This window comes from Dermochelys coriacea, chromosome 9, assembly GCF_009764565.3.
Source record: "Dermochelys coriacea isolate rDerCor1 chromosome 9, rDerCor1.pri.v4, whole genome shotgun sequence".
NCBI classification, from domain to species: Eukaryota; Metazoa; Chordata; order Testudines; family Dermochelyidae; genus Dermochelys; species Dermochelys coriacea.
In genome coordinates, this window is record NC_050076.1 from 65266129 (window position 1) to 65284763 (window position 18635).

Below are 18635 nucleotides of genomic sequence, written 5' to 3' on the forward strand. Positions count from 1 at the left end.
TGTAAATATAAATTATACAGAGAATACGGAATACTATCATATAACACAAAAGATTTAAACAGAATGAGTTGGGGGTGGGGTATTTTTTATGCGTGAGGAAGCCACAAATAAATTATGCGAGTCATCTCAAACAATTGTCAATAAAATCATAACTCCACATGCCAGCCGTGTGTATTCTGTATGTGCGATATGCGTTACAGAACAACTGTTCTGAAAATGATTTAGAAATAAAAATGTTATTGGAACCCTTGCTTTGTAAACCCAGGTACCATGGTTACCTTCAGTTCACTTATATAGGGCTTAGAGGAAGTCAATATGAATTTCTTTAAAAAGTGCCTTTTCTATACATAAAAAGATCATGATTTTAAGATTGATATCTTGAGACCTTCCAGGGCTAGAAGGAAGTGTCCCAAGAGGAAGCTCTCTTGTAATCCTGAAGGGTCAAAAAATATCAGACCTTAAGCCCAAGCAGGACTGATCACAGCCAATCTTGAGCATCAGGCAGCTAGAATTTGAGAGAACTGGTGGCGGGAATGCTGCATGTGAGGCGAAAGTGAGAATCACTTGAGCAGGTTGCTTAAAAAAAAATTATGACGACTGGCTATTTGTAGCTGTTCCGAAGTTTGTACAGTTGGAAATTGTGCTGAAGGAACATGGACTGATGGTCAGAGGAGGCAATCAAAGAACGTATGGTAACTGCAAAACCATGGTAATATGTGTTATATTCTGTAAGTAGACACACACCACAAAAGTGATGACAATATTTACGGTATCATGGGATAAGTAATGATCATGCCCCTTTGACTGCCATTATTCCATCTCACCTGGGATTTATTCTAACATTCCAAATTTCTGAGCAGGTTCTTACAGCCAACATTTTGGTTTTTTTAAGTTGCCTGTCCTCGAACATTTCATCCTTCTGCATCCAATTGTGGAACTTTCCATCGACTCATGCTTGCCTGAGGCCCAGGACATGTAAAGTTCAATCCCCAGATGCTGCAAGAGAGGTTTCCACTACCCTATGCTAGCCTGCTTGTGACTCCTTGTCCTCAGTGCTTGCTCAGAGTTTTCTCAAGCAGCATGGAACTGCAGCTTCACTGCTGTCCATAGGGTTCCAAATAGCAACAGCAAAATATAGCAGTGTTCTTAATTTTACATTCTTGTTGTTGGACAAGACACAGAGACACTGAAGCCATCTGTCTGCAGACTCAGGCAGGCATCACTGCACCAGTCACTTTCAGGTCAATAAGAGCTTCAAACATATGGGTCAAGAATTGAATCATTGTTAAACGAGGAGAGGGCTGAGACTCAGATAGCTGCTTTGCCTCTCACTGGCAGAGCTGCCCCTGCCCAGCATATGCACAGTGACTTAGCACAGTGGTTCTCAACCGTTCCAGACTACTATACTACTTTCAGAAATATGATTTGTCCTGCATACCCCAAGTTTCTCCTCACTTAAAAACTCGGGCTTCGTCTTTCTGCCCTGAGCCACAGTGAGTCTAACACTGGCCATGGCGACCCCATTAAAATGAACTCAACCAGTTTGAAAGCCACTAATATAGTATATAGAACTGGTACCAGTGCCATGAACATTCTCCACAGAGTCCTCCGACACCCCCCCCCGCTCCTACCACAGCACAGCTACCAGTGCCCTGAACACCCTCCCCAGTGCCCTCCAAACCCCTGCCCTGCCCCCCACAGCACAGCTACCCGTGCCCTGAACACCCTCCCCAGTGCCCTCCAAACCCCTGCCCTGCCCCCCAAAGCACAGCTACCAGTGCCCTGAACACCCTCCCTAGTGCCCTCCAAACCCCTGCCCTGCCCCCCACAGCACAGCTACCCGTGCCCTGAACATCCTCCCTAGGGCCCTCCAAACCCCTGCCCTGCCCTGCCCCCCACAGCACAGCTACCCGTGCCCTGAACACCCTCCCAGTGGCCTCCAAACCCCTGCCCTGCCCTGCCCCCCACAGCACACCTACCAGTGCCCTGAACACCCTCCCTAGGGCCCTCCAAACCCCCTGCCCCCCACAGCACAGCTACCCGTGCCCTGAACATCCTCCCCAGTGCCCTCCAAACCCCTGCCCTGCCCCCCACAGCACAGCTACCAGTGCCCTGAACACCCTCCCTAGTGCCCTCCAAACCCCTGCCCTGCCCCCCACAGCACAGCTACCCGTGCCCTGAACACCCTCCCTAGGGCCCTCCAAACCCCTGCCCTGCCCTGCCCCCCACAGCACAGCTACCAGTGCCCTGAACACCCTCCCTAGGGCCCTCCAAACCCCCTGCCCCCCACAGCACAGCTACCCGTGCCCCGAACATCCTCCCCAGTGCCCTCCAAACCCTGCCCTGCCCCCCCCAGCACCTACCCGTGCCCTGAACACCCTCCCTAGTGCCCTCCAAACCCCTGCCCTGCCCCCCACACAGCTACCCTGCCCTGAACATCCTCCCCAGTGCCCTCCAAACCCCTGCCCTGCCCTGCCCCCCACAGCACAGCTACCGTGCCCTGAACACCCTCCCCGTGCTCTGCCCCCCCTCCCCCACTGCGCAGCCGGCCTCACCCAGCAGCTCGGCCATGGCGCTGAAGGGCCGCGTGTGGCTGGTGCTGTTGCTCTGCAGGTAGCGCGGGCTCATCTGCGGGGAGAGTGACAGAGAGGGGCGGTCAGGGCCGGACTCCCCCAGACCGGGCCCCGCCGCCCCGCACCTGCACCCGGACCCCCACCTACCGCGCTGAGCGGATGCCCTGCTCCGCGTTCAGCCTCCGGGCCATGGCGTCCCAGCGCTCCGCGCCGCGGGCTCCAGCGGGAGGCGGGGAGCCGCGCAGTGACAGCTCGGACTGCCGCAAAGCCGAGAGCCCCCTTCTCCCTCAACCGCAGCAATATGGCGGCCCCCTGCCAGAAGATCCCGTCCCGCGCCGTACAGCAACATGGCGGCCCCCTGCCAGAAGATCCCGCCCCGCGCCGTACAGCAACATGGCGGCCCCCTGCCAGAAGATCCCGTCCCGCGCCGTACAGCAACATGGCGGCCCCCTGCCAGGTGTCGGCTGCCGTACAGCAACATGGAGCTTTTCACGTCCTGCGCTACAGCAATACTGGTTCCCCCTTCATTCTGCCGTACAGAAAAAATGGCTGGCCTACGACGGGACATTTCCCCGTCCGTAAAACAACATGGCGGCCTTCAGCCCTAGCCTAATGAGATATCCCCCACATGGTGCTCCCTAAAGGCCTGGACCTATTTGCATACCCACCGTCTGGGGTCGCAGCCCTTCTGTCTCTGAGAGCTGCCCCAACTCTGGCTCTCCTGTAACTAGGATTCTCCTATGTTCAGGTCAGGCAACCAATCTCTATCAGGGAAGATTTCTGAAATATGAGTAAATATCTGTGATTTTGCCAGCTGTACTTATGCACTGCCCCAAAAGTGGCAGCTCCTAGTTGGGCGCCCAGCTCTGAAGGCAGTGCCTCCGCCAGCACCCCCTACCCCAGCTCCCCTTCCCCTCAGCAGTGTTCTCACTTTGGGAATTTGAAATACAATAACCCCCTAACCCTACTCCTGTACTGCCACTCTCAAGAGATCAAAATCATGAGTCAGACCCAAAAAATCATGAGTTTACAGGGTTTTTTTAAAAGGACTTTATGGCTTTTGGTCTGTCTTGATTTTTGACCTTACCCTACCCAAACTCAGTGCATACATGTAACAATTAGTGCACCCCACTTGCCCAAATGTATTAGATAAGGTGATTTTGGCTCCTGTTGCTAGAGCTCTCACCCTATCTGCCCAGCAATTAATCCTATCCCCCAGTCCCACTATCAGTGCTGTGTGATCATTAAAGTGTGCACATGTTCAGGGAAGTGTGGGCAAGAAAGGTGTAAACTGAATTAAAAGACTCGCCCATGAAAGGAACAAAATGGATAATCTAGACCTACCTCTGGCATGTCCCTCTGTTTTCTACTCTCTTGTAAAGTGGAAGAAAATTCCACCTTTTCCGTTTCCTATGAAATTCAATTAAATCCAGCCAGTGTTGAGCTTGGAACCATCCCCATTGTGATGCACAACCTATTCCGTGGCAATGTGAACTAAGCAGGCTAAGGTCGCCAGACAGGGCCCCAAAGGGACTCTGGTGTTTGAAGAGTCCAGGAATGCTTCTCAGACATTGTGCCTATCACACTGCTGTTTTGAAGAATTAGGCCTCCAGAGTTTGTAAGGGCAAAGGTGGTCAGGACCAAAGCCAGAGAGCTCTGTTGGAGTGTGTAGAGCATTCTTCAAGGCTGGATGTAGTTACACTTCCGCATTCTGCTTTTGTTTTGCTCTAAAGCCATTCCCCCCAGCATTACAAGTAGGACACTACACATCACTCCATTTGACGTTTGAACTCAAGCCTGGATTTTGCGCATGGCACATGATGAAAGGTTACCGAGAACTGACAAGAGACAATAGCCAGAAAAATCAAACTGACAGGCTAGGGGGAGACTAGACAAGGGGAGAAAAAAGCAACAGACAGCAGGGCTAATAGCTGGATGCTTGGGGAAGGAACCAGCTGTTATAGGTAATTTGCATCCCTTCTGGGTGTGTGGCAGGTGTTGCACAGCTCATCTCTGTTAAAGCCATGAAATCTGGTTCCATCAATCAGAGGGCAAGGGGATCTCAAATGCTTCTCTCCAGAGACAGTCAGGTTGGTGGGGAAGAAGCATTACAATAACCTCCCACATTTATTGACAGAGGAGGCTGTTCCTGAAGAAAACCGCATAATTCTCAGAAAGCAATGGAACATTTAGATCACGAACAGCATCTACAGTGAGACTAGCTGGGAAAAATTACAAAGGCTACCAATCGTTGTGCTTCAGGGCTTTAGTGGATCAAGAGTTAGGGGTCAAGAAGTTTTCCCAGTCATGTAGCACAGTATAATCAAATACACTGATGTAACAGTGTGGCTATGGAGTGAGGGGAGGGGCATTTATGTCTGTCTTCTGAACCCTCCAGCACTATCCACTGTCAGAGACAGGCTCCCAGACCAGACAGACCATTGCTGGTCTGCTCCAGTACAGTAACTTGTGAGGAAGGTGTGAGATCTGACTAACATAGAAGGCTCCTACAATCTCCAAAAAGATTTTCTCTGGGCAAAGGAGATGATGGATGCAGCTTTCCTGCAATACTGAGAAGGCAAAAGGCTCAAGAGCATCTGGGGAACAGAGACATGCACTAGGAAAATACAACTTGAACACATTTATTTACATATTCTCCTCCCTTAAAGGCCATTCAGATGGCAGCCCCAAAATACAGATATAAACAGGAGGGAACAGCTATCACTTACCCTGGAGTTGGTGACAAAGCAGGCAGCCTGTACAAACAGCATAAACTATTTGTTTAAACTATATACAGAATGGAATACAGCACAGGACTCATCCCTCAGAACATGCTGCATGTTGAACATGAGTGTTCAAACACACAGCAATTTAAGATCCTCAGACTCCTTCAAACCAGTGTCTGTTATCAAGCCACTCATCTCAGCATCCCTTCTGCCTTACACCAGGCGAGGTTGCCTCTGTTCCCGTCATCCCAAGAGTCACCTCTGTCCCATGCTAAGTGGGGCTGCCTCTAGCTTCCCTCTGCGTCTCACTTGAAGGAACTTAGCTCCCAGGACTCCCCTGTCCCACGCTGGGACTTGTATACCTGAATGTTGAGCTCAGAATCAGAGCATTAAAGGATGGTTCCAACAGCTGAGTAACCACAACCCATGAGGATCCACACATGCCCCACAGATTACTTGTCCACTAGTTAGTAGTGGGTTTCTCTGCACTGTCCGTGGCACATGAGCTGTGGGAGGCAAAGTCAACACTTGCTGACTGCACCTTACTTTTCCCAAACTCTATCACCAGCGTTTTCCCCAGCAGGCTATAGCCGTTCACCAGCAGCATTGCTTCCCATGCAACCTCGACACCTGGAACAGGAGAGTAAAGTGAGCTCAGGTTACAGGGCACATATAACTGCTCTTACAACCAGCTCTGCTCTCAAGCCCACTGAGTTCAAACACAGACCTCAGGACCATGTGGTCTTCTCCTGACTATTTCTAGCTCTTGTGCACTGTTATAAGCTCATCAGTAGAGCAGTGTGTGGGGAATGCCAGCACTGAGTGAACATATGACACTGAATCCCCCTCTTATTCTATGGGAGGGCTGGAATTCGTCACAGGCAGCGTGGGGATGCTGAGGTCAGATAAGCATGGAGGCCAAATTCCCCTCTTACCCCAGGGAGCATGGACCTTCCAGCACAGTGCACTGTGGAGCTGACACTGCACCTTCACTCATCAGGAAAGGCCTGCGAGATGCAGCTGAGCGACTCACTGGGAAAAGTGATGAAGGCCTGGCCCCTCATGCGGCCACTCAGCAGACGGAACTGGATCGGTGTGCCATCCTTCTCCTGGAACCGAGCAAACAAAGAGACCAGCTCCCTCACTGTCACACGAGAGCTCAGGTTCTTCAAATACAGCACCTAATCAGCCCCCAGAACAATGGGGGGAGGGGAGAAGAGAGAAAGAGTCACCACAGCCTTGTGTGAGAAGGGCCATTTCTATACAGCTAACTCCCATCTCACTCCCACAGCCCCTCTGCCACATACCGGAAGGGGCTAGCCCTGCCCCTTGCACTCCCCCTACAGCCCCCCCACCCAAAGGGTGGGAGGCTGGCCATGCCACTCTCACTCCCCCTACAGCCTGCTTGCCCCACAGAGCAAGGGGGTAGCCCCGCCCTCTCATTCCCCCTACAGCCCCTTCTGCTCCACATGGGAAGGGCCTGGCCCTGCCCCTCTCATCTCCCTACTGCCCTCCCCCTGCCCCACACTGGTGGTTATATGTTTAGAGGACAGAGATGGGCATATATGGGAGGGCATCTTATGGCTTCTTTGAGGCTGTATCACGCTATATCTACACCAGTTCCTGTTGGCTCCTGTTATTTATATCATGAGCTCTTGCTGCCTGTTAAACAAGGTTTAAACATAGCATTGCGGGAAGGCATTCAGATTGCTCATTACTAGTAATGGAGGCGGCACTGTGTTAGTCTAGGTCTCTGAGAGCCAGAGATCTTCCTCCCGCTATAGTCCATCTGAGGCTGGGTTTGAAGCATGGCTGGCAGCTAAGTATCCTAGGATTTAAGCAAGGGTGACTCCAAAGATCCCCCTTTATTCCCCCAGCAGAGGAGGCTATTTCTCCTTTGGCTGGGAGGTGACTGCACACACTCGTTTGGTGATGCTCCATCAGTAGCAAGCAGGAATCTTTATCCATTAGGATTCTGCCCACTAGCCCCTTCTGGCCTTGGAATCCATGAATCTAATACAGATGCCAGAACAGCATCCCCAGAGCTCCACATTAGGGCATAGAATTAAAGGACTGGAAGGAACGTCAAGAGGTCATCTAGTCCAGTCCCCTGCACTCATGGCAGGACTTAGTATTATCTAGACCATTCCTGACAGGTGTTTGTCTAACCTGCTCTTCAAAATCTCCAATGATGGACATTCCACAACCTTCCTGGGCAAATTATTCCAGTGTTTAACCACTCTTAGAATTAGGATAATTTTCCTAAATGTCCAACCTAAACCACCCTTGCTGCAATTTAAGCTCATTAATTCTTGTCCTATCCTCAGAGGTTAAGAAGAACAATTCTTCTCCCTTCTCCTTGTAACAACCTTTTATGTACTTGAAAACGGTTATCATGTCTCCTCCCAGTCTTTTCTTTTCCAAACTAAACATACCCAATTTTTTCAATCTTGTTTTCTAGACCTTTCATCATTTTTGTTGCTCCTCTCGAGACTTTCTCCACATCTTTCCAGAAATGTGGCACCCAGAATTGGACACAATACTCCAGTGGAGGCCTAAACCGTGCGGAGTAGAGTGGAAGAGTTACTTCTTGTGTCTTGCTTACAGCATTCTTGCTAATATATCCCAGAATAATGTTTACTTTTTCTGCAACAGTGTTACACTGTTGACTCATATTTAGCTTGTAGTCCACTATGACCCCCAGATCCCTTTCCGCAGTGCTCCTTCCTACGCAGTCATTTCCCATTTTGTACATGTGCAACTGATTGTTCCTTCCTAAGTGGAGGACTTTGCATTTGTTCTTATTTAATTTCATCCTATTTACTTCAGACCATTTCTCCAGTTTGTCCAGATCATTTTGAATTTTAATCCTATCTTCCAAAGCACTTGCAACCCCTCCCAGCTTGGTATCGTCCGCAAACTTTATAAAAGTGTACTCTCTATGCCATTATCTAAATCACTGATGAAGATACTTAACAGAACTGGACCCAGAACTGATCCCTGCGGGACTGCACTCGATACGCCCTTCCATCGTGACTGTGAACCACCAATAATTACTCTCTGGGAATGGTTTTCCAACCAGTTTTGCACCCAGCTTATATGGTACAATGATAACTGGGAAGGGGGAACATACCCAGTTTATTACTTTCAGCTTGACGTTCACCATACCTTGCTTGGCTCTCCCGGCTTGTAGGAGGAAAACCGGGACATGCTCCTGATCTCCTTCACCGAGAGACGATTCTTGCGGATCTCCTCTTCTGGGATGAACTCCACGGGCTCCTTTACAGTTGCAGACCCCAGGGTGGGTCGCTGGGCCACAGTCCCCGCTGCCTTAATCACGGGGAGGCTGGGACCTCCATACTCTTCTGTCTGCTCTCCCTGATCCAGAAGCTGTGTGGTACCCTTAACCACAGGTCCACTTAGGGAGGGGAAGCAAGGCAAGCAGGGATCACTTTTTGTAGACTGGGATTCCTCGGTCAATGGCTTTTTTAGCATCTCTTGACAGACAGTCTCCAAATGACCCATTGGGTCCTTTTCATTCACCATCCTCTTCTGAGCTTCATCTAATCCACAGTAAAGAAATATGGTGACATGACAAACCAACCACCACCACAAGTAAATGAAGAGATTGCTGGGGAGGGCTAGAGCCTGGGCCCCAAAGACAGGAAGTTCTGCTCTAGGGCAGCTCAGTCCAGCCTCTGGCAGGAGACTGGGAGTTACTGAAAGGCAAAATGTAGGCTGCCAGCAGTAATTGATGGTATTCCGGATTAGAACAGGTTTCCGGGAAGAACAGCAACTCTACCAGAAAGTTTTCTATGGCTCTCATTCCCAACTCAATTATCCTGTGGACTTTATAATCTGCCACTTGATTTCAATATGTTCCAGAGATCACCACACTGACTGGTTCCCCTGTGCTCCAGCTAGCAGAGACCTTTCTCCACCTGGTCCGTGCTTATAGTTAGTGAAGCTTATTTCCTGCCATGCAGCTTTTTAAAATGTTATTTTGAACAAACACATTTTGTTGAGCTTTCAGGGACACTTTCAGGTTAAAAATCAGGGATTTAAAGGTGCTTCGTTGCCTGGGTTACCAAAAACACCTGCCTTAGTTTATTTAATGGAAGCAAAAGCAAAAAAGAAACTTTCCCCTCATCCATGTAGCATTAAATAGGGTGCTTTTTAACTGTGTTAGTGTCCTAGCAGAGGGCAGGGTAACATCAGAATGGTTAGTCCATGGGCAGCTGCACTTCCTGGATGCTGCAGCTGTAGGTGGGAATGGGGATCAATGTCATTAGATTGTCAGCTCTTTGGAGCAAAGACCATCTCTCTGTACTGTGTTTGTACAACACCTAGTGCAATGGGGCCCTAGTCAATTACCAGGGCTCCTAACCACTCCAATAATACAAACAACAACAATAATAAAAAAAAGCAGCCAAGAGTCCTGTGGCACCTTAGACTAACAGACGTATTGGAGCATAAGCTTTCATGGGTGAATACCCACTTTGTCGGATGCATGTCTTACTTGAATAATCAAAAAGGCATTTTTAAAAATAAGTCGTGAAAAGCACCTGCATTAAACAGTTTTTCTAACAAACAAAACCTAATTGTTAGGCTTACAATACCCCTTTAAATGTGACCCTCACTATGATCTGGTGTATGATGCGTTTCCGCAGTTGCCTAGGGCAGTGCTAGATATCACTGCCTAAGGCTCAGACTGTAAGAAAGAATACAACAAAGGGGCAGGAGAAAACTGATGCTCGGGTGAGAGGCAGTGTGGTGAAGTGGAGAGGGTCCTGGGCTGGGAATCAGGACACCTGGGTTCTAGTTCGGACTCTGCCACTGACCCTGCTGGGTGACCTTGGCCAAGTCACTTCCCCGCTCAGTTTCCGTCCCACCCTGTGTCTGTCTTGTATATTTAGCCTGATAGCAATTCAGGATAGGGACAGTCTACTATTTGTATTCACTCTGTCTAGCACGATAAGCACTGATTTTGGTTGGCCCTCTAGGCACTACAGCAGTACAAATAATGAATGAGAGAACCAGGTTACATGCTGCTATTATACATACAGGCTGAACTCTGTCTCCAGCTACACCCATGCCATCCCAGTGAACCAACAGGGTTGCACAGCTGTCAGAGAGCACTGAATTCAGCCTGCAGTGCGAGCGTGTTCATTCCAACAGTGGCTCTGTGCAGACTCATATGTTCGAGAGTCCTTTCTTTAAACGGTCTGTTCATGCAAGATTCTCTGGGCAAAATGAAAATAGCTCCTCCCTGCCCATCGCACAGTCCAGAAGATTTCTTTAGGGAGAAAAGGCAAGAAAGAAACACCCCAGATCTACGTTCACAGAACACTTGCTCCTGCACACCCAGGTGCTCAGTGAGTTACTCCCACCCTGCCAGGGGCACGGATGGCGTTGGGAAGCCCGTGTACCTTGGTGGTAGAGTGCCCGCAGGAAGGAGTGACGGTCCGTCCCCTGGAAGAGCGCATTCTCAATCTCCATCTCCCGCCGGCTCAGCTGTTTGCTGCCAGCAAACCTCTGTGGCAGGGACAAAATGCGCTGGCGCTCTGTGATCTTCTCCTGGATGGCTCGCAGCCGTTCCCGCATGGCTTCAGGGGCTGCCCCAAGCCCAGAGCCCTGAAACACAGTAGCAGCATCACTTAGGAGAAAAACCACCCAATTCAGACTAGAGGGATGCTGATTAGCGACAAGAGCTACTGTTATCACCAGACAAGGGCAGAGACATAATTATATTCAAAGCTAGGAACCCACCACCCAGAGGGGGTTAAAAGGACACGGAGCTCATTCTCATCTGACCTGACTGATAGTTCTGATTTCATTTACTTTGCTCCTTATTTATTTGTATCCATATACCCCACTGTTTCTGGGTCTCTTTAACTAAGCAATGGCTAACATCTGCTCCAGTTTGCCGATCTATTTGTAGAGCCCTGCACAGATACAAAATTTATATCCACGGATATAAATCGGAACCAAAGTGGCGAAAGCAGCAGCCTGGCGGGCAATCACTTCCAGGAGCTAGTGCCCTGCACCAGCAGCTCCTCCAGCTTGGCTGTACCACTCCTAGCACCACCCACTGCACTAGTGCAACCAGGGACAGCTGCCAGTGAGTGTGGTGCCCGCTCCAGTGGGCAGGGCGGGGGTGGTACGCTGGAGGAGCTGCCAGCACAGGACACTGGCTCTTGAGAGCGGCAGCCTGCCAGGCTGTGCTTTTGCCATTGCACTTCCCAATAGAGCACTGCAGTTCTGCGGTTACCGATTTATATCTGCGGATATAAATTGTGTATCCACACAGGGCTCTACCTATTTGTGAATGCAGCTCTATGGAAGATAGACGTACTGTTAGCCATTCCTTGGAGAATGCTTAAGGTGCCTTAAAAGCTGCAATTTATTATTGGCTAGTATTCATATGCTCTGCAGAGCTTTCGACTCCAGACTCCATTTTGTTCTAAAGGGCTCTCTATGCTGGATTCCAGGTTCCTGCGGTTGCTAGTAAAGCTCCTTCCCCACCTTATCTGCTGAACCATGATTCTTCCAGAGCAGGATCTCTGAGTCCGAGAGTCCCAGTTCCCGAAGAGAGGCTGTCTCTTGCTCACTCTCCTGCAGTGCCTGGAACTGCGATAAGGTCAGAGTCCCTGCCGCCTCCTCTCCAAAGGGCTTGTAAAGAGCGGCTGGGGCGAAGCATCGCCGCTTGGACACGCACCTGCAACCCAAATCAACAGCAAAGCGAGATGTCTTTAGGGCTCAGAAGTTAAGTGGGGGGTAAGATCTTGGCCTTTACATAAACCTGGATATGCTCTCACCACCGCCAGCCTAGCATGAGCACCAGAGATGCTGTGCTTCTGAAGCCTAGACACACTCCCCATTCTTTTACCTGATACTATAAGCTTATAAAGCAATAGAGCATTAAGCAGTGTATATTTCTATTATGTGCAAAAAGAAAAGGAGTACTTGTGGCACCGTAGAGACTAACAAATTTATTAGAGCATAAGCTTTCGTGAGCTACAGCTCACTTCATCGGATTAACAGGGCTACTACTCTGAAACCTGTTATTATGTGCAGTGTCACCTAGTGGCTGAAAAATCTAACTGCACTGTGTGTTTGCACGATGACACTGTTGGGAGAAAGAACCATGCTCCAGCACTCACTGAGAGTCATGCTCCAGCACGCACTGCTTGAGTGAGACACAGCACAGGAAGGTCTGCTTGTGCAACCTGCCTCCATGTATTTGTCAATGATTCACCTACACCAATATCTTCTCATCACCTGCATGCTACAGCATTAATGCTGCTGCCCTCAATAATCTGAACAAGCTCTGTCCACCGGCACCGAAGTGCCAGCAGGGGCAGCCTTTAGCCTTGTGCTTTGCTGAACAATGCTGGCTAGTTCAATACTTACTGTTCAATAGAGACAGCAGTATCAAGCTGATGGTGAAGGAGGCTCCTCAGCTGCCTCTCTCCTTCTGTCTCCAAATCCTCTAGGAGGAGCTCATCGCTAGACAGGCTGCTGTTGACCCTGAGCATGGAAACAACAGAGGGAGTCAGTAAGTTACAGAGAGTGCTTTACTCCCCCCACACCCAAATCTACCATATTTATAAGTCTCCAGATATTCTGTCTTTCAGCCCTTTATAAGAACACTAGGAAGACAATTTGTTAGTTCCAAAATATTAATCCAGCATAGAGAGCCCTCTAAAACAAATCTGTTAGTCTCTAAGGTGCCACAGGTACTCCTTTTCTTTTTTATTAGGAAGACAATGTGACAGTCCAGATGGGCTATAAAACACAAGATGGAACTAAAAATAAACTTCATGGCAGAATTCTCACTGATGTCAATTAGAAAGGCACACAGATGATTTTTGGAAAATTTAAAATATCCCAAGAATACTTTTTTTTATTCACGTTCAATCCTGTAATTTTTATTTACGGAAGATCTATTTAAAAAAATTAATTCTGCCTAGCTTCAGATGCAATAAAAAAAAACCCCAAATCAAAAACAAAGCCATCAGAGACCGTCAAAGAAAACAGAAAGTTGGCAGCATTCTAGAATATAGTTATAAACTTGATTATCAATCTGCCTTTCTAAGGGAGAACTTGCTCCACCCATGGCACATTGCCTTGCACTTGTTATTTCGTACAGAACTTTAAAGGACATTGGCATCTACTGTTCTGTGGCTTTTTGTTTCCTTCTCTCAGTGCCTGCACCAAGGTCAGAATAGGGGGAGAGAAGAAATAGTTGATATGCTTCTCAAGCCCAACTCCCAATCTTAGAGGCACAGGATGTTTCTGCAAAAGTTATAAACAGTGAAATGATTAACAAAGGTCTAAACACTTATTAAGATTCAGGCTTTAATACTTTGTTAGTATGAATGGAACTGCCCACACCTCTCCTAGAGCTATTTTTTCAGGCTGCCTCTAAATTCAGGTAGACAGCCAGGCACTGGGGAACATTTGGGCAAACAGCCCAATGTTGGGTGAAGGTTTCTTCACAACAATCACAGCTAGAAACTTCACTTTGTTTTTAAATGAAAACTTAGAAAGTGCTGGTATAACAACATAAGAACAGCGATAATGGATCAGAACAATGGTCCATCAACCCCAATATACTGTCTCTGACAGTGGCAGATGCTAGATGCTTCAGAAGGAATGAACAGAACAGGGCAATTTCAATTGATCTATCCCAAGGGTTCTCAAACTTCATTGCACCGCAACCCCCTGCTGACAAGAACATTACTACATGACCCCAGGAGGGTGCCAGAGCCTGAGCCCTGCCACCTTGGGTGGGGGAGAGGGGGCCACAGCCCAAGCCCCACCATCTTGGGTGGGAGTGGAGCTCAGGCTTCAGCCCTGGGTACCAGCAAGTCTAATGCTGGCCCTGGCAACCCCATTAAAATGGGGTCCCGACCCACAGTTTGAGAACTACTGAACTATCCCATTGTCCAGTCCCAGTTCTGGCAGTCAAAGGTTTAGGGACACCCAGAGCATGGGATTGTATCCCTGACCATCTTGGCTAATAGCAATTGATGGCCCTATCCTCCATGAACTTATCTAATTCTTTTTTGAACCGTGTTATACTTTTGGCCTTCACAACATCCCCTGGCAATGAATTCCACAGATGGACTGTGCATTGGGTAAGAAAATACATCTTCACATTTGTTTTAAACTTGCTGCCTACTAATTTCATCGGGTGACCCACAGTTCTTGTTATGTGAAGGGGTAAATAATACTTCCCTTTTCACTTTCTCCACACCGTCATGATAGACCTCCATCTATCTACCCTTAGTTGCCTCTTTTCTAAGCTGAACAGCCCCAGCATTTTTAATTTCTCCTCAAAGAGAAGCTGTTCCAGACCCCTAATCATTTGTATTGCCCTTCTCTGGACTTTTCCCAATTCTAATAGACCTTTTTTGAGATGAGGTGACCAGAACTACATGCAGTATTCAAAGCGTGGGCAAATCATGGATTTAAATGGTTGCATTATGATATTTTGTTTTATTATCTATTATTGGTGTGATGTGCCAACTTAGTCTGACCCCTCTCTGTGTTAAATTGGAACTTTCTTTTTTAAAATCGCTACTTGGTTTTGCCTTTGCCAAAGACTCCCCGCATTTCACCATCCTTTCCCATGTTTAACTGGAGTAGAAATTAACACAGAAGCTTTTAGGCTGGGTATTGCATCTGTGATACTGAACTTTGGTAGCAATTGGAGACTGCTCAAACCTCTCACTGCAGAGCAGACAGGCTGTCCTCACTCACTCCAGGGGATGATGGGAACATGAAAGATTGCAAGGTGGCCAACCCAAAGCCTCCAAAATCATGACTTGGGCCACACACTGAAATAATTAGATTTATTTTAAAATAATAAATACTGGGCTTTTTATTTCTGTTGAGGTTTAAGATCCTTTAGGGCAAACTCACTTGGTGTTTTCAAGCTTTTCTCTGCAGTCACAAGAGCTAGTACCTTTTTTTTTTTTTTTTTTTTTTAATGGAAGCTGAGATATTGTTGCCCTCTCTTGATTCCAGGAACTGGGGCTTTAAGAAAAACACTAAGTATTGTAGGACTCACAATAAAATCACAAGAGCTGGCAATGCTGGAATTTGTGTACAGGCTGTCTCCATTAAAGGAATCTCACAGTAACTTGCATACAAGGAAATCATTCCCCCAGAGCACCTTCAATCCCCACTTTTCCTCCCCCAGAGCACCTCAACTCCCCATCCTTCCTTTCCCCCCAAGCTCCCCCTTTTTCCTCCAGAGCACCCCAACCCTCATCTTCCCCCAACCTGAGCATCCCCAACCCCCACCATCATCCTTTCCCTTCCTCCCCAGAGCACCCCAACTCTGCAGCCCCCAGCACCCCCATCCCTCATCCTTCCACCAGAACCCCCAACTCTGCAGCTACCAGCATCCACTACTAGCCCCCATCCTTCCCCCGTGCTCCCTCTCATCTCCCCTCCCTTCTGCCCCCAGAGCACCCCAACCCTCTTTCTTCCCTCCATCCTTCCCCAACCCCTCCCTTCCTCCTTCAGAGCACCCTCAACCGCCCAGTCTTCATCTTCCCCCGACCCGAGCATCCCCAACCCCCAGTCATCATCCCTTCCCCATTCCCTCCCTTCCAGAGCACCCACAACTCCGTAGCCCCCAGCCCCACCCAGACTTGCCCCGAGCACCCCACTCCCCCTTCCTCCCACAGAGCAACCCGTGTTCTGCCCCCACTCCCTGGTGGAGGGCACAGGAGCCCTCCAGCGGCCCAGGCCCTGGCTGCCCCCGGGGGAGTCACGAGCGCCCAGCTGCGAGATCCGAGATCCCCCCCGGCGCCCCACCCGGACCCCTTCCCCTCTCACCTCCGCATGGCTCCGGCGCCCAGCACCTCTCACTCCCCCTGCCCCTACCCCAGCCCCAGCCCGCTCGAGGCCTGGACTGCAACTCCCAGGAGCCCCGTGCGGCGGGGCGGGGCGGGGCGGGCTCCAGGGGCTGCTGGTTGTTGTAGTGCAGCCAGGCTCGCCCGTGCGCCCATTGCTAACCCGCCGCGGAGTCCCGTCAGGGCCAACCAGCGCGCAGCTGCCTGACGCGGCCTCTATTAACCCCTGCGCCCGAAGCGCACGAGCTTTCCTCGCCGCGAGCTGGGGCAGGCAGGCCGGGGCCACCTGAGCGACAGGCCCTTGCCCCAGCTAGGGCTGCCAACTTTCTAATTCCAGAACCCCCCCCTCCCCCGCCCTTGTTCCTGACCCCTGCCCTCCGCTCCCCCCCCCCCCCCGGCGCTTGCTCTCCCCCCCCCCCAAGCCCGTGCTCGTTTTCACTGCAAGGCCCACACAGGCAGCGGTAGGGTTTTGACAGATGGAGCCGCTCAGTTCAGATCTTATTTGTTACAGGATGCTAGAGGTAGCAGCAAAACAGGCACTGACATTTCCCTAAGCTTTTCACGGCTCCCTCTTCCCTTTTTGCGTAACCAGCTCCATGGTTTGTGTTCATTAAAGTTAGCGTAATTGTACGTGTAGAAGTAGGACCACACCTTATCACGGCTACAGGGGGTCCACAAAGGCTCTCGGCCGCAGCCTGATACAAATCCAGAGAGCACTGCCACAGAAATGCACGCCTGTCCAGATACCTATAAAAAATAAAGCAGTTTCTACAGACTCCCACACCTACCTGCAGATACATATGTATTCATGTGTACATATCCAGCATGCACTAACACATACTTCCACATTCTTTATTATTACAATTATTGTTTAGTACCTAGAGACCCCAAATAAGATCAGGTTTCCAGGGTAGGAGGTGCTGGACAGCCACATAAAAAGAGAGAGTCCGCAACAAAGAGTTTCTAATGGAGGTAGACAAAGGTGGTGAGAAATGTATGATACATTGGCTCTTCTGCAATTACTAGTCAACATTCACTGTTTAAGAAATAATACTTTTCTTTCAGAGTTCCCTTCTCTTTTAAAAACTTTTTATGAAATGAATAGACATTGTATGCATCTATTTTCTTGTGCGCAAGCCACCAAAAGTCAAAGAGGTAGGCTACAAATTGTATTCACATAGGTATATGCACATGCAGGTGATGCAGCAATACACACACCTCTCTACACAAAGATGCACTTGCTATGCATGTATGTGCATGCGCACACACGTGCACGTGCGCACACACACACACACACACACACACACACACACACACTCTTACTTGCTACATACACACTTTTTCAGGGGCTGCCTAAATCACCCAGCAGAAAAGAGGGCGGGGGGGGAGGCTGTAGGGGAAAAGATGGGGGAGGGTGTGTGGAGGAGAGAAAGAGGCCAAGGAGAAGAGCAGGATGGAGGTGAGAGGAGCAGTGAAGGAGAGAGGAGGGTGTGGGAGGGGGTATGTGGGGAGGCAGAAGGCTACAGGTGCATGAGGAAGTGGGGGACACAGGGGAGTATTGGTCCATAATGGGAGTGCAGCAGTGTATGGTGGTGAATGGGGTGCAGGGGTGAGGGACATGGGAGGGGCAGCTCTAGGAGCTAGAGAGAATGGGTGGGAGAGTGCTGTAAGAGGTACAGGGCTGGGATGGGTAGGTGTGGGGGACAGGATAAGATGGGACAGGGGAGGGATGCAATGATGGGGGGTGGGGGTTGGGATGGGAGGGAATGCAGTGATAGGGACGCAGCCCCATTCCCAGCACTGGGAGATGGGGATACACATACCTTCAACTCCTGGGTGCTGGCGATGGGGCGATAGCACCGCAGCTCAAGCTGAGCCACATGAGAAGAGGGCCATGCAGCAGCAGGAGAAGCACACATCATGTGACCCCTCAACAGCCACCAGCTGAGCACTTGCAAGTGGCACTAGTTCCTCCCCTGCCCTGACCCAGCCAATGGGAGCTGCACCTGTGGCTGGGGCAGCCCTTAAGGCTAGGAGCTGGACATGCCAGTTGCTTCCGGCCCTGGGAGCCCCACAGGCCACAGTGCTAGGAGGGAGCTTGCCAGCCCCACTGCAGTGATGCAAACTGGACATTCAGTGGTGCTGACCAGAGCCATCAGGATTCCTTTTTGACCAGGTATTCTGGTCCAAAACCGGACACTTGGTCACCCTAGCCCCACCATAGCCATGGCCCTACTATGCAGGCTGGCCTGCTAGTAATCACCACATTATGGTGGGTCCTTGGCACCAACCACAATCAGGGTCCCCTCAGGCCAAGTGCTGTACAAATACGGACAAGTCCCTGCCCCCTTATTACACTAAATCTTCATCCAAATAGGGCAGTAAGCCCATAGGGGCTGGGGCTGTTCCTTATTATGTATTTGTATAGCAACTGAAGGCCTGATTCTGATCTCACATTAGTGAGA

At 49.7% G+C, this 18635-nt stretch overlaps 2 protein-coding genes across 3 annotated transcripts in view; both read right to left on the reverse strand.

Moving 5' to 3' along the window:
- The window catches only part of MORC4 (MORC family CW-type zinc finger 4), a 31746-nt gene extending 28782 nt beyond the window's left edge, over positions 1–2964 (reverse strand). The window contains exons 1-2 of the mRNA XM_038416799.2: positions 2721–2964; positions 2556–2628 (exon numbers count right to left, since the gene is read on the reverse strand). Coding sequence (XP_038272727.1) covers positions 2556–2628 — 73 coding nt within the window. The 5' untranslated portion in view covers positions 2721–2964. The remainder of the gene's footprint in view (positions 1–2555; positions 2629–2720) is intronic.
- A 2235-nt stretch (positions 2965–5199) lies between these two features.
- RBM41 (RNA binding motif protein 41) lies at positions 5200–16499 on the reverse strand. 2 transcript variants are annotated; one of them, XM_038417540.2, is made up of 7 exons: positions 16154–16499; positions 12713–12829; positions 11825–12017; positions 10729–10933; positions 8468–8862; positions 6333–6480; positions 5200–5929 (listed from the first exon to the last, which is right to left on the reverse strand). In XM_038417540.2, the coding sequence occupies exons 1-7, from the start codon at positions 16159–16161 to the stop codon at positions 5763–5765; spliced, it is 1233 nt and encodes a 410-aa protein (XP_038273468.1). In that variant the 5' UTR covers positions 16162–16499; the 3' UTR covers positions 5200–5762. The 2 variants fall into 2 exon arrangements, with proteins under 2 accessions (XP_038273468.1, XP_038273469.2); XM_038417541.2 differs by lacking the exon at positions 16154–16499 and adding an exon at positions 15378–15445.
- Between the last annotated feature and the right edge of the window lie 2136 nt (positions 16500–18635).

What these genes read in the sequence shown, in the direction of transcription:
- RBM41 (XM_038417541.2), bottom strand. Translation starts at nt 15,430, where the DNA reads ATGGAGACAGCCTGTACACAAATTCCAGCATTGCCAGCTCTTGTGATT. An exon ending in AGCCGGGAGAGCCAAGCAAG is followed by an intron (nt 6,481 to 8,467) that starts GTATGGTGAACG and finishes GGGGCTGATTAG; the next exon opens with GTGCTGTATTTGAAGAACCT. An exon ending in GGCCTTCATCACTTTTCCCA is followed by an intron (nt 5,930 to 6,332) that starts GTGAGTCGCTCA and finishes CTCCTGTTCCAG; the next exon opens with GTGTCGAGGTTGCATGGGAA.